At 35.6% G+C, this 27,935-nt stretch overlaps 1 protein-coding gene across 1 annotated transcript in view; it reads right to left on the bottom strand.

Annotated features, from left to right (window-relative positions):
* The window catches only part of Myo10A (Myosin 10A), a 460,053-nt gene that overhangs the window by 260,917 nt on the left and 171,201 nt on the right, over positions 1 to 27,935 (bottom strand). Inside the window, exons 30-34 of the mRNA XM_068228601.1 lie at positions 27,700 to 27,829; positions 19,865 to 20,002; positions 18,239 to 18,452; positions 14,974 to 14,980; positions 6,295 to 6,372 (exon numbers count right to left, since the gene is read on the bottom strand). Coding sequence (XP_068084702.1) covers positions 6,295 to 6,372; positions 14,974 to 14,980; positions 18,239 to 18,452; positions 19,865 to 20,002; positions 27,700 to 27,829 — 567 coding nt within the window. The remainder of the gene's footprint in view (positions 1 to 6,294; positions 6,373 to 14,973; positions 14,981 to 18,238; positions 18,453 to 19,864; positions 20,003 to 27,699; positions 27,830 to 27,935) is intronic.

A 27,935-nucleotide genomic window follows, 5' to 3' on the forward strand; every position in this document is an offset into this window, starting at 1 on the left:
AGGAGATTAGTATCTGCTGGCTCCTTAAAGATGCTGTTATCCAATTGAAGAACAACTAATCTCCTTATCCAGCAACTCAAGGATTCTTATCATTAACAATGCGCACTGGACTTTTTATGAATCTCTGTAATAGAGTTATTTTTAACATAGTGCTGCACGTCTCTATAATTCTTTTCTCAATATCTCACATGGTATGTACATTTACGAGACCTTATGTGTCTTTACACTGTTTAATTTCTTCGGTATTTATGTTTTAATTTTGCTTTAGGCTGATGATGACCTACTATTAGGTCGAAACTAGTCCCTAATCACGTATGTAATTAAAACTCTGTACAATTTGTATTGAAAAGGTGGACCTTAATAATACATTAGTTTAACTCTATTATGATAGCTAATGAAATTATGAGTATTTGCGAGAATGAATGTAGATTTCACACAGCAGAATGAGAATATTTGCATGTATTAGATTTCTTAAATGGGTTTGGAAGCCGAACATGCTAATTAAGCGTCATAATGAAATGATATGGAAAGGGAGTATAGATTATATGAGTTATTCCTTGTCGAGGTACACCATGAAATGGTATTATGAAATGCTAGAGGTTAAATGTTATTCTGTGAGATGAATTATGATCCAATGAAGTGAATATAGATGTAACGAAGCTTAATACCTCGTAAGAATTGTGTTATATATGAAGAGGGGTTATGATATGAAGAAAAATGGTTATGTTGATGATTATAATTGATTGAATTGCGCGATATATAGAAGTGAATGGAGTTATATGAAGGAATTGAAATGAAGTGTTAGGAAGATAGTTTCAATGAAGACGTAATGATGGATGCTAAATGTAAATATTCATAGTATGGATCAATTATAAGAAGCAAGTACATGGAATGAGTAATACTTCAAGGGAATATCGTGAGACAAGATAGGCATGGCAAACCCAGACGCGTATATCAGAGTAGATGGTTTCTGCTATATTAAAATAAAGCTGTGTTGTAAGGAAATGTTCATAGCAAATATCATACAGAGGTAATACACGAATTGAAAGATGAGATGAGTGTGTAGCTGTGTAGAATAACATAGATGTCAGAGATAATACTGAGCTACCCTATCAAAATTGAGAGGAGTCACTTAGCTTAACTTGTCAATTAAAATAAGGCTTCATGTAAAGTCAAACATCGAATAAGACGATGAAATTATGGATAATTAAGAACTAGTCGAGTTAGTAATGAGGTTTAGATTATTTTTCTTTGTGAAAGATACTTGATGATTTTTCAAATACGTAAACATAGTAAGACTAGGATGGTAGGTGCCAAGATTATAAGTGGTAATAGGGATTAGTAACCTTAGCATGTCATTCAATGTAAACAAGGGAGATGAAGCAATATTCATGAAACAATTTAGGTTGTGTGACTTGAAAGAAAATATTTAAAGATGAATCAAGTGTTATATGAATCAGTGATATGATTGATTTTATTTCTTTTAAATTTGATTATTAATGAAATAATGTGATTGATTAACTTAATATTTAAATAGGCCTATCAAATGGAAATGTGAAACAAGATGTTAGCTCATGTCAGGATTGAAATTCAATTTTATTAAATCAGCGCTGACATAAATGAAATGCATGCAAGGTGTTAATTTATTTTATGATTCATTGCATGTATATTTGAAAAAGTTACTTTCTCTTTTCTTTGGAATTAGATTAATAAATTTCTTATTATAGATTTTTATATGTGCGAGTAAGTTATTTACAGATAACTGCCGTAGGATAACTTAGTCTTAAGTTGATTTTCCGATTTGTTTTGGCACTTGCGTTAGTGAAACATGCAGTAGGATGGAGATGTTCATCTGGAATTGAATCGTTTCGCACAAGGTCTGTTTCCTCTTTCGAATTCACGTTAAGCTGAGTTATATTATGAAGATTTACCCTGAGAGATTAACGAGCAGTCAGAGTATTTTTATTTGTGTCATACCTGGACGCAGGATGGGCGTACATGTATCAGATCTCTTATGATTACCCAGTGTAGTGTGACTGCTAAGTAACACTGTCACTAACTTATCGTCAAAGCAGCTGTGGTTTGAATTTCATGAACTTTTTGATGGGTAAATTCACATCCCTGTAGTTCCAATTTCATCAAGCTGCCATACCAGGGAGACCAAAGAAAAACCTACTAGCTATTTTAACCTCAGAGTTAAAAATGTTGTTTCTGAGGAACAGACACACTTATCTTCATTCTTATAATTCTCACATCCAGAATGAAGATCTATCAGAATGGTCTCCTCAAGGAATGTCTCCGTGAAGCAGTATTGGGGACTACGAAGAAAGATCATGAAGATCATTTACGAACACAACATTGTGGAAAGATGCAGAATATGTCTTCGTTTCTCCTTACTGCTGCTCTGTCAGCTCATACTGTTACTAAGTTTATCCTATGTGTGTGTTTCAATACTCCTACCTAACATCCTTTCTTTGAGCTAGGGACGAACAATGAACATATTAAAGAATATAGGCTTCTCCGTTTAAAAATCCACCTTTTTGCCTCAATGTGCTTGTCAGTTATTGTGGTAACAGTTCAACAGTGTAGCAGTGTGCCATTCCAAGCAACTGGCACACTGGGGAAAAATGCTGGACACTTATGTTGAGCATATTCTTTAATACTAATATTTTCAATTAGTGAAAAAAAAAAAAAAGTTTTTTCATGGAAACAATTTTTTACTATTAATTTTATTAACACTGCTCTTTTTCATGCACTGTATCTAGTTTCACCCACTCTGAGGTCAGGAAAGCACAATGTTGTTGCACAAGGTGAAGGGAATGAAGGGGCTCTTCTCCTTCCTCTAAAATCTAAAAATTAAATTACTAATAATATATTCCAACATATATTTCAATTTTTTTTTTTTTTAATTTTCCATTTGCAAGCTCATCCCTGTTCTTTTCATACATGATCATAATGCCTCTCAAGTCACTGCTGAAAGAAGCGGAGTGGAGAGCGTCTCTCTCTCTCTCTGCTCGCCTACAGCACCCAAACGACGGGACAGCAGATCTTTCTGAGCATCTCTCACGTATGTTTACTTTTTAACACTTCATTGCTATAGCAACCATGATGTCATATTCCATCAAGCATGTTGTTTTTATAAAAATATGTGAAACTGCAGTGAGGAGACTATATTCACATGCCATCGGCTGTTCCCTTGTAAGAATGCCTGGTAAAATCTTCTAAGTGGAAGGCCACCTCCTCCTCTCACAACTTTCCTTCCTTATTCTTGGCTCAACTGCTGGCCAGTTCCATTCAACTTTTGTGTTGAGTGGGTATTCTGAGAGACTACTTGTAGTCAGTTATAATTAATTACAATGTGCCACACATAATTTGTATGTGATGTGCGATATGATATTATGAATCCAGTTAATGATATAGTGTGTGATTTTCCTAGAGACACCGTTTTACAGATGGAAAGATCACATAAGTGTCTGCTGCTCTCAAGGACAGGACTTATGCAGTGTATAAACAATAGGCAGCTTTGCATCCTAGAAAATATATTTTCATGTATAGCCCAAGCGATGATTAGGCTGTTTAACTGTACTGGAAGTGTAGTTGCATTTTTGGCTATAATTTAGGAGAGTATATCACCTTTTGCTTACAGTTACAGAGTGGTCTTGAGTTTGATTCTGACAAAGTCAGTAAATTTTTTCTAAGTGTATTAGCTTGGAATGGCATTCATTTAGTCTTGCGATGTCAACTGAGATGATGTAGAAAGCTACAAATTTGGATATGATAACTGATATGCATGATATTGGGCACCGTCAAGAGTGTTGCAACCAGTCTTCATTAGTAATAATAATTCCTGGCGTTTTTCCAATTAATTAGAGTTGGTATGAGATACTGACTTGGCCCAGTTTTATGGCCAGATGTCCTTCTTGACACCAGCTTTCTGTGTATGGATGTATTCCTTTATTATCTGTTTCTGTGGTAGTGTAGTGTGTTGTATGAAAATGAAGAGAAGTTTATTAAGACTAACAAAAACACAAGATTCCTCAAGCAAGAGGAATTCACCATTCACTACTACTCTTGAGGAATGTATATTAAATCACCATATTATGAATATTTTACCGCACCACCAAAGGAGACCTCCTTTGATTTAGATGGAGTAGACTTCTGTGATCAGAGAAGTGACTTGTTCTTCATTTGCTGCTCACGGTGCAAGTTAAAAGTCTGATATGATCATTTTGTGAATTCCAACGATGGCCACTTTGTGAAATGTAACTTGTCTCCTATAGAGCATTTTCCTATTAGAGCCACATGCTTTCTGATCTACTCAAGGTAAATTTTCAATTCTCCTATGGGCAAGATTATTCAATAGCAAATAATATTGTGCATTTGAATTACATTCTGTGACGCTTTCAACAATATGAAAAAATTATGTTTTTTCCTGACCTCAAAGTGGGACGGGTTCCTTGTCAGTTATTTGTAATTGTTTTCCTAGAAAAAATTATATTAATTAGTGCCATGAAGAGCCCAAATACAACTTACCACAACCAGACAACTGGATGCATGAAGAAATTACAATAACAAAACATAAATTATGATGAAAAATATGATTGCACCATATTAAAGTTATGATGTGCGTACTGAAAATATACTAATGGTCTGCATTAATAAAAAATGTGGAATTTTCTCAATAATGACTAGTTTACTGTTCTCCTATTTAACTTCATTTTTCCAACTTGTATCACAGAAACATATACGGTAAGTTACTTTTTAAAACTGCACAACACAATGTATATTAGTCTAATTTCTATATCTGGGTAGTAAAATAATATTTTAAATCACTGTCAATAGCCAAAGAAGATAGTGCAGAGTTGCCAGATGAGAAGAATTTCAGCATCAACTTATTTTCTTTTAAAATATCACATTATTTGACAATGATATATAAGCTAATTTAATTGCAAGTTAAATACCCAAGTTTTCTGACCTGGATACCAAAACATACAGCAAGGGCAGATAAGATATGAATATAAATTCTCAAAAGATCTTTTAATAATAATAATAATAATAATAATAATAATAATAATAATAATAATAATAATAATAATAATGTCAAGGACCAAGCAAAGTTAGTACATAAAGAGGATTTGCCTTTGAATTCTATATCTCTATTAAGTTCTTATGTAAAATTGGCTATTTAATATTTATGAGGCCAGAAGCTCTATGCAAAACTAGTTCATATAAAGCTGAAGCTGTAGTGAAACTAGTTTATAAAATTTGAACTAATTTCTGAGGTGAAACTTGCATTGGCAAGTACCTTAGCCAAACATCTAACAAACTTGCAATAGAAATATTATAATATCAAAGTGCCTTATCCAAATGCCAATGGCATCAAAATAATTCCAGGAGGAGGTAAGCAGTTAGGTATATATCAAATGGATCCTGGCAATTCTCAGTATTCACATTATTTTCCTTCGAGTTGAGAGTCAAGGAGTAATATTACTTCATGAATTCCCCACAGGCTCACAACTTGTGATCCTGGAAGACAACTTTCATTTGCTGTTGATTCTCCCTAATCCTTGCAGTGCCTCATGGAGTGTGTTTACTGTATTCTATTCTGACTTGCATTTACATTGAACTTACTGGAATTGCAATAACAGGATAATTTACCATAACTTTTTACTAGGATGTACTCTAAGATAGGTTTTACTTTTAAGCATCTCTTTCAAGATTTAATAGCATAGTTTTTACTATTTTTGCAGAAAAATGTTTCATTTGAAAAGAAAAAAAAAAGAACCTTCGCACGGGCTCTATTTATACTCTTCAAACAGAACCAATAGCTGAGAATTTCATCTCATAAATTTGACGGCACCTTAAAAATAACTAATCGTTCCGATTTAGTTCTAGTCATATCGCTTTACTAATAATATCTGGAATGGATTTTGTACACTATATTTTCCATAGCATTTTCCTTCCCTAGAACTGAAGATTATCATATTTCACCCAAAGAAGAATAATTAAAATTATACTATTGATAAATAGTAAAACAAAAATAAGAAAAACACAACCAATAACTGGAAGAATAGAAAATCAACATACCCTTAAATAAGCACTCAAGAGGACAAAGTTAAATTGAAAAAAGAAAAATGTCCTTATAATTACACAATATTTTAAAACATTTAAGCACTGCAACAAAAAATTCAGTAACTTTGAGATAGTGGTCTATGTAATAGGAGAAAACTAAAATATCTCCTCATATGACAACTCTGAAAATCTATTAGAATTGGGACCTGAACTGTCTAGTACCTTGGAATTCTTGTCTAGCGAATCATAAGTGGGCTGCAGCTGGTGATGTTGTCCAGACATGCTCATGGTGTGCACCCCCTAGAATGGTGCAGACAACACGCAGCATTCGAGCAACAATGTTAAAGATCGTGCAGGCTCAAGAGGAAACCAACCACATCATGCTTCATACATAACAGTAGTTAAAGAAGAATTGATAGACATATGATACAATTTTACCACTGAAAGACCAATATATATTTTTTTTAATTTACATAGAATGACCAACACTTATGCATTTAAGTTTAAATAATTCTTTCTCAAATTATCTCAACAAATATTTAGAATGACAACTATCTACATAGAAACATTCATCAGAATATAAAAGAATACATAAAGAGGCACAGTGTAAGTTAATCTCTACATTTGTCACCAAAGACAATTAGTCAACTACTGTGTTTAAACAACCTCGCAAAGCAGGAGATTTAATACTGACTCACTTCTTTATCCTCTAACTATTCATTATTGCCATTTATATAGGCCTTATGGAAAGGTAAAATACATGCTTACAAACATATGTGATCGAAGACTAGAAGTCTGGAAAGATGGGATAATACTCAACTAATAAACAAAGAAGCAGAGAGTGCATCAGAAAGGAAAGAAAGGACAAACTTGAAAACACAAATGACATAATAACAACTGGGTGTTAATGGCAGTTTCAGACCAATATGAGATTTCCAAAAGGAAGATCTTAGTATTCTGATCACCTTACTTCTAATAACATCTACACCTATCAATTGCTGTCTGATACCATTCCGACCCTATGAATATCAACCAACGTGCATAAAGGGCCTTAATTTTGCAGCTCAACCTTTGCCAACTTGAAATTTAGCATATACTCTGTACATTTACTAAAGTTACTCCCTCTTAAACGTAATTAAAATTAGTCCAATCATAGCAGTTACAAAGGTTAACATGTTATAAAACAAAAAAGAATATGGCAAACCTATGTCTTATCACGACCCAAATGAAAAATGTGAATGTTCACTGTGTGATCAGTTCTGTGACATGTATCACATCACAAGATGTGAAAACAACAACAAATCTCTATGCGATTATAGCAAAGACTAAAACGGTCAATGATCTTTGTAATGCACATTCGTGCGCTTTTCTAATAATAATAAAAAATATAAAGATTAAAACCTCAGCTTCTTTAGCAACCAGCTGATCACTCACTCTTCTACAAAGAAAAACCTACACACCCATCATTCAAATATGATAGAGTATAAATCACAGCAAGAGATCAACTAATCAACCTATGATAGAAATGTTAGTGACAATTCCCATTTCATTATAGGATTGTTGATTTAAATGAGAAGCTTTCCTCTGAGCTAAATCTTGTGGCTCTAGGGTTTCAACTGCTTCTCCTTCTTATCCTTTTCACCACTCCTATCTTTTTGTGGCTATTCCTCTACCTCCACTTCCATCCAGAGACTCCCTAACCAAGGTAATGAAGGTACGCTTGATTCACCCTGAAAAACATGGCTTTATTTCCCCATGGGGAAGGTTAAATGACTTTTTTACTTCCGGAAAGACACATGGCCCAGAAGTTCACTCAACCTATACCAAATGAGTACTAGTTTAATTCTTGGGGACAAAGATGGCCCATGTCTGCTTCTGCCATTTGGCAACCTTCTGTTGTGCTCATGAAGAAACAAAAAACAAACCAACTGCCTGGCACTTCAGCACTGATGGGCCTTGGTCTACCATGCAACTGCTGCTCAAGTTGAAGTCCTGCACATTACAAGGTGATGCGAGTTCATCACAATGAATCCTCTCTGTCATTATTTTAGACTGGGGCTGCTATATCAAAGTCAAATAAATTCTCAATTATTCTCACTTAGGCTGAGTGGACCTTCAACCAGCACTCAGATCTAGGTAAAAATCCCTGATTGGGCTGGGACTGCTTCTGGGTAAGTGGCAAGCTTGCTAACCCTGGACAGCATTACCAATATTTTCATACCCTTCTTCCAAGCTTTCTCTGTGATATATGATTCTACACACAAGTATCATGAGGTGTCTTAATAACAGTATCACCCAAAATTGATCATAATTGTGACTTTGAACGTACACCTAACTTTACTTTTTTCTAAAGAAAGTAAAGCTGCATACTAACTCTTATAATCTCAAACATTTTACTAGTCTACATCAAAGACAAAACAATGCAATTTCATTTTTAAAGCCATATACGTTTTTAAAGGCTAACCAACTGCGCACTGATCCTAGTGTTCAGGAAGTGATTCATGAAGATATTTGTTTGGTCAGTGAGATTGTATAGTAGTGAAAAGTGAACAGTAAACTTCAACTTGCCAGGTTATATTGAGGCATTTGAGATGTAGTGTTGGAGGCATTGCTTAAGATCCCCTGAACAGATCAAATGGTGAAGAAAGAGTAATTTTTAGGCAAATGGACTCTAAACACATGCTGCAACATGGAGGTTTGCTATGAAACAGAATGGAAAGCAGGCTGGAAGGAAAGAAATAGCAAGGAACACCAAGTCTCATTTTTATAGACCAATTAACATGCGAAGTGGGCGTTCACACATTTTGGCATCTAAAGGAAAGGACTCTCTACCATGAAAATGGGAGAGTTATCATCAGAGAATTAAATCAACCAGATGGCTGGTACACTACGAATGAATGGAATACGTTCTTAAGTATACCATCATGTAATTTAATGTATTTTAACATAATTAGTTGGTCATTCTATAAATATAATTTATGCTAGTTTTTATATTTAAGATTTTTAAATTTTGACTTATCTGACAAAAATAAGACATTTCTTTAATTTTTAAAATTATTTGACTATGGTAGAAATTTTAGATATATATACTTACATAAAGGATATAAAGAAGGAGCAAGAGCGACCAGCACACCTCAGCAGGAGTTAGTACTTTGTAAGCATTGTTCAATATTAAAGCATTAGCAAGAAGCTATTAAAGTAATGCTAAAGTAGCCTAAGCCTAAAGGCATGTTTCTGAAAGTGCTTTCATGAGTTCTATCTCAGTGTAAATAAATACAGGCCCTCAAAATAAGCTTTTACAATACAACAGAATGTGTAAGATTCAAAATCTATTAAGGCAAGGCACAGTACAACTCAAGACTGTATTGAAGAACAAAAAATATTTTCTATAAACTGAAGCTTCAGCAATTCTTAATGAAGAAAGTGGAACTTGTGGCATTTGTTTCCATAACGACTACTCTACAGAACAATAGAGAATGTAATAAGGCCACTACCATGTAACATAATGGAGGAGAATTTAAATTACTCGATATTCGAAGTACATAGTAGCTTCGGAGAGAATTCCGTGTGCTGTAACACGATTTTCATCAATATTTAAATAAGCAAATGTCACATTTGAAAAAGGTTTCTTTTTGGTATATTTATATTAATTAGCAATAAAAATATTCAAGGTATATCCAATATATTTTAGACCTGTTATGCAACTCTTTATGTTCACACAAAATAGCTACAATTGAGTTGAAACAAGAAAGAGAGCAGTGACGGAAAAAGCAAGTTTAGGTGTGGACTTCCACATATAAAATGAACATACATTTTAATTCTTTCTAGCTGAGTTATTGTTATTTTTATTTTAAAGGATGTGCTGAATTACTATTGTGAACAGGAAATTATACTTTTAGCATATAGTACATTTATTATTGTTTCAAATTATGTTTTCTATTTAAAGAATTAATTCTTCAAAATACACACATATCCACTGAGCGTATATTATATAAATTTTGAGAATAGTCAAATATATTGAACAAATTTCTCCAAAGATTACACGCACATTTATTTTGCTGTGGATGTATAATGAAAAATATTTCATATGAAATATACAAAATAGCTCATGCCTATTTCAAAGGATAAACTGCAAAGTCACATCACCATGCACTATGAATTTAGAAATATAATCATATGGCCTCAGCTACCTTCTTAAGTTGTGCCTACCAATTTTGAGATTCTGATTGAGCCACTACCTAGCAACAAAAGCGGAATTCTACTGGAGTGGATATTATAACCGAGTTAATTTATCGGGTAACACTAGCAGTGTCACAAAAGATCTTAAACATACCGACAATAACGAGTGCCAATCCTTAAAAAAATCGACCACCTCAGCCAGGATCAACCTGAAACTTTGGGATAATGAGTCAGCCACTCTACCGTTAATCTACCGAGGCAGCATACGAATCTACTGATATTACTCGTATATGACTGCTTGAAAGTGATTGTGTTTGATACTTCTAATATTTACACAAGAAAGCTATGCTCCTTAATCAAGATTATTTCCCCATTTTGAAAAGCATAGCTTATTTTTGTTTTCCAGCTCCAAAACCTGTGGTTTACTTAAATAAAAAATGCTTAATCATACAATTTTCAGAAAAACAAGTGTATTATAGGCCTACATGTTAATTTCATGGAAATGAAACAAGCCATTAGGATACACAGCCTTAAACTACAGTTCATAAAATTGTAACATTTTTATGCTGGCAAGAAAGTAGAGTAAGTCCAGTTCACATCAAACCTGCAACTACAGTCCTAGAGAAAGAAAAAAGAAACAATACCTATGCCGGCAGAGGATCATTTGACTTTGGGTAACAAGCAGATGGAGAGATTTAGCACCAGGAAATGGGATACAAAAATACAATATTGCCTGCTATGCGCTGAAAATCAATCACTAATTCAGCTCAAAGGATCAAGCCAACACAAGCTAGGAGAATAGTCAGAAAAAAAGATGTGATGCTCAATTCCAACGCTATCCAATGATATACTGGTATTTTACAAGATAATATATCTATATAGTTATGACAAGAGAGGAACAGAAAAGTAAGATTACTACTATGAATTTCCCTGTACTATTATCCCTAAGATTGATATTGATATTCTTATCATTAACACTAAAAATTCAATTTAGACTCTATAATTTATTGGTTTTACACCACACTAACTATTTGTAGATTTTGGAGACACTGAGTTGACAGGATTTTGTCCCTAAGGAGTTTGTTTATTTCTCTCTGTGTGTAGGATAAGAAGAAAGCTGGATAAGTACAGGAAGCAACATAAAACAAAGGTAAGTACAGGTGGTAAAAGAACAGGAATGCAGGGCAAACACAAAAGGAGAAAAGGATCCCAATGGGATAATAATGTAAGAATCTTAAGATTTGTCAAGATGGCCCCTCAATGAGTGTTGAGGCCCACCCTCCTGATGCAGCTGGGAAGCAGAAACGAACTCATCAGGGGCTGAGAAGAGATGGGTGTAGAAGAACTGGGATTGATGAGGAAAAAGCCTATATATTCAAAGACGGCAGTGGAAGAAGATGAGGAGATTGTCCTAGCCCTTTTGTGATTCAAAGTTTGTCCTTGTCTCCTTTTTCTTTTGCTCCCTCTTCCCACACTGACCTGCTATTGTTTTATGCATTCCTTTCTCATTCCTCTCTCTCTCTGACTTGATTTGACAACACTTGTTTGTTGCTTTCCTATACTTATACCATATCTCTTTGTGTAATTCCTTCCAGGCTTACAAGGCTTATTCCCTTAGAACTACATATTTTTTTTTGTTCTCAGTGGCATCGCATCTGATTACAAGCTCTAGAAAATAAAAGAAACCCTGAAGATAAACTAAGAGAAACTGTTACAAGGCATTAAGGTAACTATGAGTTTCATTTCTGATATTCAAGATAAAATTGAAGTAAATGTAGTCAATGCAGCTTCCTCTCACATTTTCCTGCTTGTTTCAAGCACCAACTCCTCAAACATGCAGCAGATTGAATATTAATGGGCTACATCCACGAAGACAAAAGGCTTACAGGAGTGAAAGCATAAATCCACATTGTTCCATCAATCAGTCACTACCGATCTGCATTTAGGGCAGTCGTCCAGGTGGCAGTTTCCTTATCTGTTGTTTTCCTAGTCTTTTCTTAAATGATTTCAAAGAAACTGGAAATTTATTGAACATCTCCCTTGATAAGTTATTCCAATCACTAACTCCCCTTCCTATAAACGAGTATTTTCCCCAGTTTGTCCTCTTGAATTCCAATTTTATCTTCATACTTTCCTACTTTTAACCCTAAACCAGGCATGCTGGTGAATTTCGTTTACCAACCTGCGTATTTCATCTGTAGTTTTTAGTTCCTAAGAGCTACAGCCATCGTGCTGCTAGTACCTTCCGGCGAAGTCTTATCGATACTCTCAGTGTAGAGGTATCTGTCCAGGAAATTGTACATGTCACGTTATTCGACCTTGACTCGCACATGCCGTCATTTGGTGAACTTTCTTCACCACGCACCCGGAAATGTAAGTAAAATTGTATCTTAAATGTTCTTGGAGTTTCATTATTTTAAAATGTAGACTATAGAGGAAACAAAAGTTACTACCTATTTTTATTGTACGGTGAAGTTTGTGAAGGATGAAGACATACAGACGCTGTTACAGGAATTATCTGATGAGGAGGAAGGATCTGAGGGAGCTGAAGTTTGTGATTTTTCTGATGGTGAAGATTAAGTGGTAAATTATTCAGACATTGATCATGACAGTGAGAGTGAACGAGACGGTGATGTAGGCATTGTTGGTAGTGATGAATACAATGAACCAGGGAGTTTCTCTTTGGGAAGAACGAAACAATGTGGTGCACCATTAGCTTTTCAAGGGCTACCTCTAGGATTGAAAAATCTTTTGTTTCAACTCATGAATAACTGGTTGGTTGAACGAGCTAAGATAGGAACACTGCCTCTGGACATCAGAGCAGTGTTATCCACATACCATCAGGAAGAAACATTAGAAGAAACAAATTCTCATCGAAGAGAGGATGATGCATTCACTGTGAGTGGAAACAAAATCAAGTCACCACAATGAAGTGTAATCAGTGTCATAACTTTGTGTGTAAAGCATACTCTAAAAGATGCATTAGATGTGTAAGCTGTGAGAATAATGACAATGATTAATGAAGATTGTTAGAAGTGTTTCATTTTAAGTTCTCATGAGTTAAGTATTCATCTGTTTCATTTTAAATTTTAGTCTTCTACCCATGAACATTTTTACCTTTTATTATTATATGTATGTACTGTCACTTGTAATTTGTGTTATAATTGTTATGTCTAAGGATTATAAAGCACATAAGGAGTAACAATATTATTCGTGTAAGAGTTAGTACTTGTTAACCAGTTGCTAAGACTAAGAAAAATGAATGGTGAACAAAATTTACCACGCGCCCGACAATGTAACATTTATATTTAGGGTTAAAGACACCACTCAAACTTATTCGTCTACTAATGTCATTCCACGCCATCTCCTCACTGACAGCTTGGAACATACCACTTACACGTTATAATTCTCATATTTTGGTCTGTACTGAATTGTACATTAAAGTCAAAGAAATATTAATGTTTATAAATTCTACCTATTCAAAACATAAAGAGTAATTTTAATTAAGAATTAAAACTTATGAAGTAAATTACAGGGACATGTTTTTCCCTTTTTTTAAGGGCATCTTCAGCCTTAATCTCAAACCTGAAAGATAATAAATCAGGATCCTGATTGATCTTAATTGTAGTTTTTTTTAAAGAAAAATTACAAATTATAAATGTGAGGATGATGATGTAGGTACATGCATCAAAAAATGACCGAGAAGGATGGCAGTAGTTAAAATATTCTTATAATACAGCCTTTATAAAGCCTTGTTTGTTGCTTTCCTATACTTATACCATATCTGTTTTTGTAATTCCTTACAGGCTTACAAGGCTTATTCCCTTAGAACTACTTTTTTTTTTTTTTTTTTTGTCCTCAGTGGCATCACATTCTGATGAGAAGCTCTAGAAAATAAAAGAAATCCTGAACCACTTAGTCGAGCAGCTCATCTCCTTTCTCCCAAGTCTTCCAAACCCAAACTTTGCAACATTTTTGTAATGCTACTCTTTTGTCAGAAATCACCTGGAACAAATCGAGTTTCTTTTCTTTGGATTTTTTCCAGTTCTTGAATCAAGTAATCCTGATGAGGGTCTCATACACTGGAACCATACTCTATTTGGGGTCTTACCAGAGACTTATATGTCAATGGAAATATGTTCAAATTAAGAAGACACATGCTAGCTACAAGTGACTGAATATGAAGACCAATAAGGGCACATAATCCTATATAGTGGTCAGGTAATTTCAGAAAGATAAGCATATAGAATTTTTGAGCATGAACTTTGTGGCATTTCTATATAAACTACCAATAATGACTCTCATAAAAGCAGGAAAAGATAACAATACAGGAATGTCATACAATCCGAGATACTAATACATACCAATTTTACAAATTGTTATGGCAAAATGCAACAAAGTTGGAAATGTAGGAGGTATAGCAGAACACCATCTACTGTACCGCAAAGCAAATATACAATGCATTCAGCTGGAAGATTAAAATCTATTGGTCGCATTATAAAAGCTTCAATCTATTACACCAAAGATTACTGTAGATGTAAATGCAGATGAAACATGGCCACTATTAAAGTACGGTATATTTAAACCAAATTTACCCAAGATTTAATTTTGAGAGCCTATTTCCAGAACCAAAACAATACTCTTGACCAGTTACAAATCCTCATCACATCAGTTTTCAACTCTGATTAATAACACGAAAAATATCACACTAACTTTTCTTACTGGAGGCCTTTATTTAACCACCTAATCAATACAAAATTTTTCATTGAATAGAACTAATTTCAGCCATCCTCAGCTATTCACAACAAGACATTGCTAGATAAGCACATAGTAACATTACAAATATCTTAATAAAACAAGTCGAATGGGGTTAAATCTCAAGAAGCTAGGACCATAGATGTTTTTTTTTTTTTTAAACACATCATATAATGCACATTCAAAATGTTCATTACAATCTGTATCTAATACTTAACACTTAACCAGATAAAATGACAGTCTAATGGAGTTGGATCCCAATAAGTTAGAGACTATAAATGGTCATAAAAAACACACACATAACTTACATAAACAGTTTTTAAAAAATATTCTGTGTAGTCTGTATCCAAAACTTAACACCTAATCAGATAAAAGGTGATTAATATCATTAATATCATGAATGTTAAAATGCTTTTTGTTAAAAACCACAATGTTCAAGTTTAACAGGTTACTATTCTGATTGTTGAAACACATGAAAACATGTCTGTTATATACTGTATATGCTTGAAAAGGCAGATCGATCTTCTTTAATTATAAATGCTATTATATTGGCTGAGGGATATTCCGATGATTGAATTTTTAACAAAAACATTTTAACGTTTGTGAGAAATGTATAAAAAAATCAGTGTAGTTCCCAATAAGCATGTTCTCACAACTCTCTCTTTTTTGAGTACCAACTGACAATGATATTAATGTCACCTTTCATCTGATTAAGTGTTAAATTTTGGATACAGACTACACGGACATTTTTAAAAACTGTTTATATAAGTTATCTGTGTGTTTTCTATGATCATTTATAGTCCCTAACTTACTGGGATCCAACCCCATTAGACTGTCATTTTATCTGATTAAGTGTTAAGTATTAGATACAAATTGTAATGAACATTTTAAATGTGCATATATTATGTATTTTTTGTAACCATCTATGGTCCTAACTCCTTGGGATTTAACCCCTTTCAAATTGTTTTATTAAGACATTTGTAATGTTACTATCTCCTTATCTAACGATGTCTTGTTGTGAATGGCTGAGGATGGCTGTCGTATTGACCAAAACTAGTAATATTCAATGAAAAATCGTGTACTGATTAGGTCAGTGTCCACCAACTGACTGACGTGTGACGTCAGAGAACCCGTGTGATGTAGGAGCGCAGAGTCGTCAGGCGCTTCAGTCATAGAGGGGGATGAAGGGACTGCCTCGTTTTGTAGTAGGCTCATGCTGTACCGTACAGTGGTGTTAGTAGTGGTACACTACATAAGCATGGATGAACCAAGCATATCACAGTGCGACAAGTTATCTATGCCCCCGATCTTTTTTTCTTTACAGGAAGATCTACATTTATTTGTTGAAAATTATAGGAATGCTACAGCTAAACGTTTAGTTTGTAGAAAAGAGCTACGGTATGTAAAAAGATATAATTTACAACACTAGTACAGTTTATGTCATGCTACAGATTATAATTGCAGAACTGAAAGATAAATTAAACAACCCTGTCGAGCATTCGATCAGTGAGTCAGCAGTTCGACCGAGTTTTAAAATTTCATTTTTAATTGCAAAGAAACTTAAACCATTCGGTGATGGTGAATTCATGAAGGAATGTTTAATTCTAGCCGGTGAGGAGTACAGTACAGTACTCGCGATTCCAGGTGTCATTCGCACACATCACTAGTACATATGTACTGTACCACTACTAACACCATTACAGCAGTACTGTACTGTACTGTACCACTACTAACACCACTATGCACTAGTGATGTACGCGAATGACACCTGGAATCGCGAGAATCGGTTTCTATGACGCCGAGGCCTCACTCAATGTCGCATGCGAGGAATCGGTTCTGCGATGATGTCACCAAAGTGTGCTGGGCGCACTCCCTGGAGTTGTGGAGTGAGTCGTCTGTGTGTGTGTGTGTGTATGTATATATATATATATTACAATTAAAAGGTAATATAATATTAAAAAGTATGTGTATTTGCATGAACTTAATTGAATTTCCAATGTTATTTGACTATTTATTAATTTTTATCACTACAAAAAATATATTATTCATAATTATCGACAAGTAAATGACCAAATGCATAAAGTTTTCCTCAAAATGTATGCCTGTCGTGATGTGCGAAAGCCCTCATACCTGACAGTGAAATCGGGTAAGGTACCCGGAACTGCTTTGCACCCGGACGCTTTGACCTGCAATATATATGTAATATATGAAAATACGACCAGTGTCGAAAAAAAAGAAATGATGAGTAGGACTCGATCCAGCGATTACAGAGCTTGAATGCTAACCACTCGACTCCCGCCATCGCGAGCTCATGATCACAATGCACCAGTACATATTCGACGCGAAAACTTCCCTTGCGATTATCTTGAGAACACTACTGTACATTTTGTTGTCCTAATGGACTACTAAACGAGTACAAAGTTTGAAGATCCGTGATCATTTGTCGTACACTACACGGTGCTCTGGTCCTCTGCGGGTACTTGCAGTTGTAAGCGGAGGGAATCGGTGGTGCACTCTACCGCTACAACCGGATTACTCAGCGGTATTACTCACTCTGTTCCCAGCTCTACCTACTACAAAGCGAGGCAGTCCCTTCATCCCACTCTACATCTGAAACGCATGACCACTCTGCGCTCCGACGTCGCACGTCAGCCAGTTGGTGGACACTGGATTAGGTGGTTAAATAAAGGATTTTAGTACGCAAGTCATATCCATCAATACTGGGCTAACAATGCAGTTCATTGCTTGCACAAAATATCAGAATTTGTACACATTTTTTTTTTTTTTTTTTTAGAAAATAAGTCAATGATTTTCTTAGCTACAAATTTGCCTGAGACAATGGTTAATGCTGGAGGCTGTAAGAGGTAGTTTCCTACATTCAGAGTCTCATTGTACTTGGATATACAAGGTAAATTCCACACGAGGTCAAAAAGATACATTCTTATAAAATGAGACGCAACCTATCCATAATGAATATAGTGAACAAGTTCCAAACATATATACCTGCAATCTATATGCATGCAATTCGTTGTTTTAATCATGCAAGTAAGCAAAAGTCTAGCAAAGCTCACTTCACTCACAGCTACTACTTTCCTACAACTAACTGGGAATAGGTATAAGAAGAATGTTAGTATTAAGTATGCATACTGGTGGTTGTTGCTGCCGTTGCTGCTGCAGCTGTTGCAGCTGCTGTTGGTGTTGCAGCTGCTGTTGGTTTTGCTGCTGCTGCTGCTGCTGCTGCTGCTGCTGGGCAGGTTGTTGCAACATTTGCTGCAAGGCCTGGTTCTGAGCCAGTAACTGCTGTTGGATCTGCATGTTTTGAGCCATGGCTGACTGTAAGAATACCCTCTGTAGATTTTGTTGATATGCTGCCATGGCTGGATCCATACTCGTTGGCCCAGCAGCTTGTGGCATGCCAGGAGTGGGGAAAGAAGGCAGACTAAGACCTGTGAAAATAATGGTATACTGGTTTTTAAATAAATTAATACAAAACATACTTAACAAACACAGTATTCTTGAAACCTTGGATCATCCTAAAAGTGAAGGGAAAAAATGAGGAGGAGGAGGGGTGTAATACTGAAGACAAGAACACAGCATTTTTAAGAAAGTGATAATATACTTCTAAAATAATTGTTATTACTTTTAATGTCATCTTCGTACAGACTACGTAGGCCATTGGAGGAGTGGAGGGTAAAGGCTTCAACTATTTATAATTTTGACATTAAGTGATTAGGTCTAAGCCTGGTTATCTTTGCCCTGAGGAATTGATTTTGTACTAATTTTTGGTGTAGACTGAGTGAACTACAGGGTTGTGTGTCTCCTCAGAAGTAGAAACCTTGTTCCTAAAATTTTTCAACCTGAAAATTTTGGTGGATTCAATTAAAATGTTTTCAATGAGCAATATCAGTTTCTGTTTATAAGGGGTCATCAGTGTCTAAAGGCACAATGCCTTGTCTATGCAACCATTCTTTTCTGTCCTCGGCTCCTTGCTTCATTCCATAATAAGAACCATAATAAAGACTCTGTGCTAACTCTTGAAGGAATTTTATCCTCGGTCGTCCTTGGCCTTTCTTTCCCGTGATCTAAGGGTAAAGTATTAAAAATGATTAAAAGTAATTAAAATCAACCATGCAACAGAATAAAAAACAGTTCCTCTTGATTTGGAAAGAAGGCCATAAACTTAACATCCAGAACCCATGCAAATGGAAATAATCTTTGCTGGGGTAGTTTTCACACTCTCCATACAATCCTTAGCAACAAAGGCCCTTTTAGGATCATTACTTTCAAAATGGATGGTCAGGTTCACAAAGATTTATTTTGATCCTTGATCCCTAAGCTTTGGATGGGATTGTATAGGGAAAGAAAGGACAAGTCTCTTAGAACATTAGCATAAGCTATATCTAAATCACATCATATCTTACCCATACTGCCAATGCTCCTCTCTTGACCAAGAATATTTAACTGCACTTTAACATCAACAAAGATAACTAGGAACCCAAAGAAAGGAAAGTAAGAATTCATTTTCTTTTCACTGTAATTCTCAATCTTTTATCCAATGGATATGTAGAGCTGACAGAAATCTATAGAATATATGTAGTTTAAAGATTTCCTTTGCCTTTTTGATTGATCAATATTACCTATCTCTTAATTTCACACTCTTACTGTACAGTTATCTGTTTAAAAAGATAATGTCACAAAAAACTGAATCATATATGTCAATAAGTGTTGCTGTAGTTATCATCATTAAACCTCATTAAGATGTTCCAAATGATGAAACTAAATATACTGAAATGTTTGATTCCTACATTCTGGATTTTTTTAGTTAATTGACAAAAATCACAAAAAGAATTGTGCATACCTTGCATGTTGTATATAGGGACTGGCATATACCCAGGGGCACCTTGCTGCATAGCATCTGGCGTGGGATAAAACTGAGGCATAGCAGCACCAGCCATACCACCAGGAGCAACGAACGACAGGCTGGCAGAGGACTGAGCTGCATTCAACCAACACAGATTGGCATGCTTTCTTATAAAAAATGTGCCCCTCCCTTGCTTTCATGAAATTAAGGTGGCAACAACACTATGAAATACAAGATACAAAAGAACCATTCACCAAGACAAGGCAATTAATTACTATTTATAGATGAAATGAAGACTTCCATAAAGGTGAATTACAGTTGCAAGTATAGCAAGACAGAAGAGTGAGAGCATATGTATATTGCAAAGAAGTTATATACCTACAAGGAAAATATACACTGTATTACGATAATGATCTTCGTTGTTTAAAAGGTTCTTAAATTTTCGTTTCCCTCCTTCAAAGGAAGAATTCTGAAAACTAAATCAACACTGGGAATATGATTGTGTATATTTCAGTAGACCCTCTGGCAGAGTTCATTAACCCTTAAGCAACTTTGTAAATTAGTATATAAAATGCACACACTAGAATAGGATTGGGAACTTGAAGCATTTGTAGTTCCAAAGCAACGTATGCTTGTAGTTTTATGCGATATTATGATCACAACCACGGGACCTCCTGTTTTACATGCAATCTGAACCATAAGGATGTGACATCATTTAAAAATGTTCACATGCATTGGCTGGGATCAAACCAAGGACTCTTCAGTAAGAAGCTTACGATTATGCCACTCAGCTATCCTGTCTCACTAGAGATTCAAGATTCAAATTCCAGCACCAATAGTTGCTAACCTGAGTATAATTATTTCCCAAGATTTTCCACATTTGCTCCAGGCAAATGTTGACATTATACTGTACTTCACTTCAAGACCGTGGGCTATGCTTACCCAAAAAATTACACGTGTGCTTGTTGTGTTCTATACAATGGTCAAATGTTGAACAAGATTTTATGGTATTTTTAATTGCAAATATTATGTCCAAATAAATAATTTTATTTTGCATGTTCTTACTGTACATTAGTAATTGAGAAATTCTACATACATACGATAAATGTTGAAATGCATCATGCTTAGAACGGTAACATTTCTAGAAGAAGTAAAATTGGTGCATGAAACCTCTACACAGTCTGACAAACTTTCACCACACTCTGCAAACTAGATCATGATATAGATGTTGATTCCTATAGGGAACCTGAAATATTTGTCCCGAATGAGTAAATTTATAATACCAATATAAATGGTCCTTTATTGGACATTATAAATTTTCCAGCTAACTCATTCCTGGTTGCCAGCGTTTTGCCCCAGTGTGCTAAGTTGGGCTCATCTGTTGGTAAATAGCACACCTACCAAGACGCATGGCTAGTGTATCAGACAGGCATCTATTTTGGGTAATGAGACAAGAGTCTCTCATAGTGCATTGGCACTGCCGGTGGCTCCAAGTAGCCTACGCAGTGGCCTCCACGGTATGCACTAGCCATGTGTCTTAGTAGGTGTGCTATTTACCAACTGATGAGCCCAACTTAGCACACTGGGGCGAAATGCTGGCAACCAGGAATGAGTTAGCTGGAAAATTTATAATGCCCAATAACGGACTATTTATAATAAACTAGATCTTTTCGATAAACTTAACATCTCATGTGATAAATCTCATAATTAGACCGTATTGAAGATAATGTATTAAAGTTAAAAACTCTTATTTTATAACCACCTATTCAATACAAAGATAATGCACTCAATTATAAAATATTCATGAGGTACATTGGTTAATAGGACATGTTTCGTTCGTCTTTGCGTTCATCTTTATAGCTGATGATGTTCGCAAAGACGAACGAAACATGTCCTATTAACCAATGTACCTCATGAATATTTTATAAATAATTGAGTGCATTATCTTTGTATTGAATAGGTGGTTATAAAATAAAAGTTTTTAACTTTAAACTTAACATCGTTGTTCGTTTTTTTCTGACTACAATAATGTTGGGTTTGTTGCAAACTCTCAGGACTGGTAAACAGAGATCGGAGACATCGTACGTCTTTCACCAAAGTTATCTTTCATATTCACTTTTTATTGTATGTGTTACTTCTTTTTGTGCATAATGTAACAGTGCTCTGCTCATGTAATAAATACTATGCTATAGAAGATAGATGGTATTAGTAGTAGTTGTAGTAGTAGATAGAGTTCATGAACTAGTTCATTTGAACGACTCTTTTATTTGAACTGGTACGAGTTCGTTCAAATATTTTGAACGGGTCGTTCACATGAATATACAGCATGTTAGAGGACGAAGACCTAAGCAAGCACCATCTATTGTAAAATGTACGTACTAGCTCGCGTCTCGTTCATTTAATGAAGGTGCCGCAAGAGCTGTTTCTATGAAGACAGCACAAATGAACTACCTCGTTATTTGAACTACCTCATTCATTTGAATGATAAAATAAGCTCGCACATAAATGGCCAATGATGTGCAGTGTTAATGATCACATGCCAGCTCATCTCCTCTTTCCTCTCACACTTCTCAACCATCGACGGCGCTGTGCATTGAGTACTTGTTTTCTGTTCGTGCTAAGGAGCTCCGAAAGATGGCAATCATATTCCAAGATGGCAGAATGTCGTACTTGCCTGTTAGCTATAACTGAGCTCATGTTTGTTCGAGTCCGGTCTTATGCAAGATACAGTCCACAATACACACAATGGGGTGATAATGTCGCAGGTTTACTTCTTAAAACATTACGAAAAAAATAAAGTGTTTACAGTCTGGCACTTACGTACTGTAAGCGTTCTATAATACACAATCGTGGGAATTATACACGGGCACTGGTAAATAAATACTTTATCTACACACAAAATAATCAATGTTAACAACATGAGGCACAACAAAATCACACGCACTTGGAGCGGAGTAGCAAAATCATGTTATCACGTGGTAACCAACACGAGACTACGGAATTGTATTCAGTACGCATAGGTTATCTTAAGATGAGTGTATCGACGGAGAAGAATAATCAACTAAAATAACAACATATGTTAAAATTGTTCATACCACATAGAAAACACTCATAAATGTCAAGGTGCCCAAATATGACAGCCTCTTGTCAGAAGATTTACTCGCACGTAAAAGAACTCCTGCGGAATAGAATTTCGGCACCTCGACATCTATGGAAACCGTAACAATAAATGGGGGCCGTTAAACAGTTCAGATATTACTGTTCAGAAATTATAGTTGCTCAACTCTTTTTCGTGTGAGATGATTCCTATTCTCTGTCACTATCTGTCCTGTCCCATGTGTAATGATGTCTAAAATGAGATGTATGTAGTAGTGGTTAAAATTAGGTGGTGATCGACAGAAAACTATAGAAGTTCATACCAGTAATTTCAATCATTACTCCCTTTATTACAATGTAATATTAATGGAAATATTAAGGGAATTAGATTTTACACATCAATAGGGCATATCAAAAGTTAACGGGCTTCTGATAAATTCACCTGCGTACATCCTACCGTCAGTGGGTAGGGCCTGACACATCCCACTCTGATGAGTGTAGTGTCAAGCATAAGGAAAGACACTGGTTTTATAGAGTAAACACTTGAAAAGACTTATACAGCATTGTAAAATTAGTTAGTTATTTAGGAACATTCCTTATTAACAGAACGTTTCCACAGGATTTGTCTTCCCCAGGTCTTTAACAGCTAAAAAGGACAATTATCATCTTAGAGAAATGTTTTCCCATGTATAAATAATGGCGTGTGGCCTCCGAAGAGGCTGAGTGCAGGTCTTTCGAGTTGACTCCGTATAGGCGACCTGCGTGTCTATGAGAATGGGGCCCTACCTGTGATGAATTCTAATGCTGAAGACGACACACACACTCAGCTCCCGAGCTATTGGAATTAACCAATGAAGGTAAAAATCCCCAACCTGGTCGGGAATCGAACCCGGGACCCTCTGGACCAAAGGCCAGCACGCTAACCATTTAGCCATGGAGCCGGACTTCCCGTGGATAAAACCGGTAGATAACTTCTCTCTCAAACAGCTGATTCATATGCCCCTCGAACCGCTGAGCTTTAAATAGCGTAAGAGGTGGAGTGCAGTCGAAGACTATATGGTTTGTCATTCATATTAAGGGAGGACGAAGACCTAAGCAAGCACCATCTATCGTAAAATATACGTACTAGCTTGCACCGCTATGCTGTTGCTAAGATGCTCATAATAAACTACCTCGTTCATTTGAACGAAGTGCCGCGAGAGCTCTTTCCATGAAGACAGCACAAATGAACTACCTCGTTCATTTGAACGACATTGTTCATTGAACGAAGTGCCCCAAGAGCTGTTTCCATGAAGACAGCACAAATGAACTACCTCGTTCATTTGAACGACAAATAAGCTTGCACAAGAATGGCCAATGGCGTGCTGTGTTAATGGTCAGGTGACAGCACATCTCACAATTCTCAACTGGGGGAAGAGGAAATTAGAAAGTTTATCTGCCTCTCAGTCTCTCGTAGAAACCATTTCTTCACTTAAACAGACTGGCGACGGCATTGTGTAGCTGTTTTCTGTTCGTGTTCATAATAAACTAACTCGTTCATTAGAATGAAGTGCCGCAAGGGCTGTTTCTATGACATCACCTCATGAACTACCTCGTTCATTTGAATGACTCAAGGCTATGAACGGTATCTAGTTCAAGCAAATGAACTAACTGGACCCATCCCTAGTAGTAGATAAAGTGAAAGAAGTGGATAGTGGAAGGAAGGAGAATAGAGAGTGGTAGAAAAAGCAGAGAGATCTAGTAGTTCATTTATTAACTTCAATATTTGCTGTAACAGGCTAGCATGTTAATAATCCTTCCTGGCTGAGCCCATAAAAACATATTTTACTTACATAGAAAGAGCTCTGTTAAGCAATGTTTATGATTAAAAATACCATAAAATGAATTAACAACAATTTCTCTCACAAGTCTCTTCTATGAGTGAGATTATACTGTCACATTACATGGTCATATGAGTACACGACTTCTACAGATCACGATCATATAACCAAGAAATCCTGTTAAATGTTACCTTGCAAGCAGATACAAAATATAACAGTATAATAAAACTGTGAATAAAATTAAATACATCAGAACCTAAACAACCCAGAACAAATGTTTATTTATTGATTAAGCCATTTGTACTATATTTTGACTGCTCAATTCAAAATCAAAAAAGAATGTTGTGTAAAAGTTACCTTACTTTTAATACTTTCTGTAATATGGAGAGTACATCATGTTGCTAAGTTCAAATATTGAGTCTCTGAACAAAAGGACAGAGAGAGGGGGGGGGGCAATAAAATGTCAATAGTCTTAAACACAACAAACAAACCCCATGGCGCAGCAACCCCAAAGGGCCATGGCCTACCAAGTGACCGCTGCTCAGCCTGAAGGGCTGCAGATTATGAGATGTCTTGTGATTAGCATGACAAATCTTCTCGACCATTATTCTTGGCTTCCTAGACCGGGGCTGCCATCTCACCATTAGATAGCCCCTCAATTGTAATCACGTAGGCTGAGTGGACCCCCAAACCAGCACTCAGGTCAAAAAAAAAAAAATCCCTGACCTGGCCAGGAATTGAACCTGGGGCCTCTGGATAAGAGGTACTCACACTACCCTTACACTGCGAGGCCGGCCATTGGTCTCAAACTGAATGCTATTCTTAACACATATTTTAAATATGAATTTTACCACAGACTGTTCCTTATTAGACTTTACTAATCCTTATTTCATTCCTAAACTAAAAATTGACAGGAAATCATTGCTCCTCTGTTCCTATAGCCAGTGTTGACACCACAGTAATGCAATTGAGCAACAGAGATCAAGAAATGAACTACTACTCTCGGAGAGAGTTTACTGAATTGTTCATTCAATAAACTCTGGTAGTAATGTCTACTGCATTCAAATATCAAACTTTCACCATCTTGGCACATTACAGAAAATAAAATGTTTTCTTAGGGTGACCATATCTCAGAGGTATAAAAACATGACAGTTGACACCACAGGCCTATTCAACTCACATTAATCAACTTCCCATGGGCAGTATTTACAATACCGGTACATAACTTCTGTAGTCTTGTCTAACCTTATTTGGTCATATTATTTAGGTTTAAAATGATGGCTTACAGAAAAGTACAATATTTTACCATTTATTTAAGTTTCAAATTAAGCTATGAAGAACTGTTAAATTATTCATCTTTTTCAATATCGACACTGTCTTCACAATGATACATGATTTCAATCTCCATCTTCCTTTCAATACTAAGAGTACTGCACCTAGTTCATTGAAGAACCTATCTCTGTTAGCAACGTTTTGTTATCTGTCAATTATTCATGAAATTCCAATGAGTGTGAATGTTTGAAATTGTACTGGAAACTTACTATGATTTTGCCGTCTTTGTTTTAAATTGTCTCCCTCTTGTCCATCAGACATTAACTAAGAAAAGGTCTTTGTACATCTGTAACCATGACTGAGTGCTTGAGTGTTCCTTGCTGTGATTTGTTGATATATCAATGGCAGGAGGCAACTCTTGTGATTTAAATTAAAATTTTCTCCCAATCTCAAAAAAGAAGGTATTTGTCAAAGTTTCCAGAAGTCCACCTGCACTGTTTTGTCTGAAAAAACAGGATGTGCCTTAAGAAACAAGGACATATGGTCACCCTATAGATTTTTACCCTTCTTTGGCAATTTAAAAAATGCATAAATATTAAATGAGACATAGTAACAAGTACAAATAGGGTTTATGAAAAGAATTATAGCCAGAAAGAGTGCAGTTGTTTAAGCTACCTCCATATTCACAAACACAAACCCAAACTCCCCATCAAAAGCAATATTAAAAAAATCACTGTCCATAAGAAAACAAACAAAACAACAGCAATAACAAAAGATGCAATAACAACTGATATTAAAAAAATGGAAGATGCTGTAGCTTATGGTGCGGCTGGTGGTACAAATAGTAACCTACCCAGAGGTAAATGAGAAGAATCATGTCCACTCTTAACACACCCCAAATTATGAACGTAACAAAATATGCCTCAAGTTTAAATTTACAGTTTGAGTTTGTGAATACAGATTGAAGTACACATGAGCTGAAATATGTAAAACAGAAACACAAAGCAGATGGCAACAGTCTTACAGTATTAACATATATTTAAACTCGTAAATATGAAAGTATTTTTGCCTGGACATACAAATTACACAGAGAGAAGATAGAATGGATGCAACAGATCAAGCAAAAGTTCACCTGGAAGTAAGTAAACATACACATGTAAATTCACAAAAGAACTAGTATTTTCAATGGACCAGGCTGTTCTCATCAGTGACAAGAGAGAAAATCATTCAGGCGAGATTCTGTCAATATCTCCTTTGGGGATTCCAATTCCTCTCACATCTACTCATGAAAACAATATGATTAATTGAAAACTGAAATTCTTGTGTGAAATTATACATGAAATAATAAAAATAGTAATAGATGTCAAGGTGTGCCCTTAATGGTTCTCTTTACATACCAGCAATACACCCTAAGAATTTTACCAAGAGTGCTGAAATTTTTCCTCCAGATTTGCACACAAGAAGCAAGAGGTATTTTCAGGGAAAAGCATAGGAGATGAATTCTTCTCATGCCACAATACATGCATCAGTTTTTCACATATGCACATTCATATCTACATCCACACTTACCATTGTCAGATGACCCCTCGTAAATTCTCAAACTTCCTCTGCATTTGATTGAATGAAAAGTATACAATTTCTTACCTGCAGGGGTATAAAGAGGAATTGTTGGCATCATCATGGGAGGTGGAGACATCATCCCTGACATCATAACTGGAGCTGGCGATGTCATACTGGTGATTGGAGTGAAACCGAAAGCTGCCGTTGTTTGACTCTGACTTGAGGACTTGACAAACATAATGATGAAATTTTAGTTGATATCAAGTGAGATGTAGTTTGCAGTGGTCATGGTCAACATGATAAAATAATAATCTATATAT

The sequence above is a fragment of the Anabrus simplex genome, chromosome 7 (genome assembly GCF_040414725.1).
Source record: "Anabrus simplex isolate iqAnaSimp1 chromosome 7, ASM4041472v1, whole genome shotgun sequence".
Classification (NCBI taxonomy): Eukaryota; Metazoa; Arthropoda; class Insecta; order Orthoptera; family Tettigoniidae; genus Anabrus; species Anabrus simplex.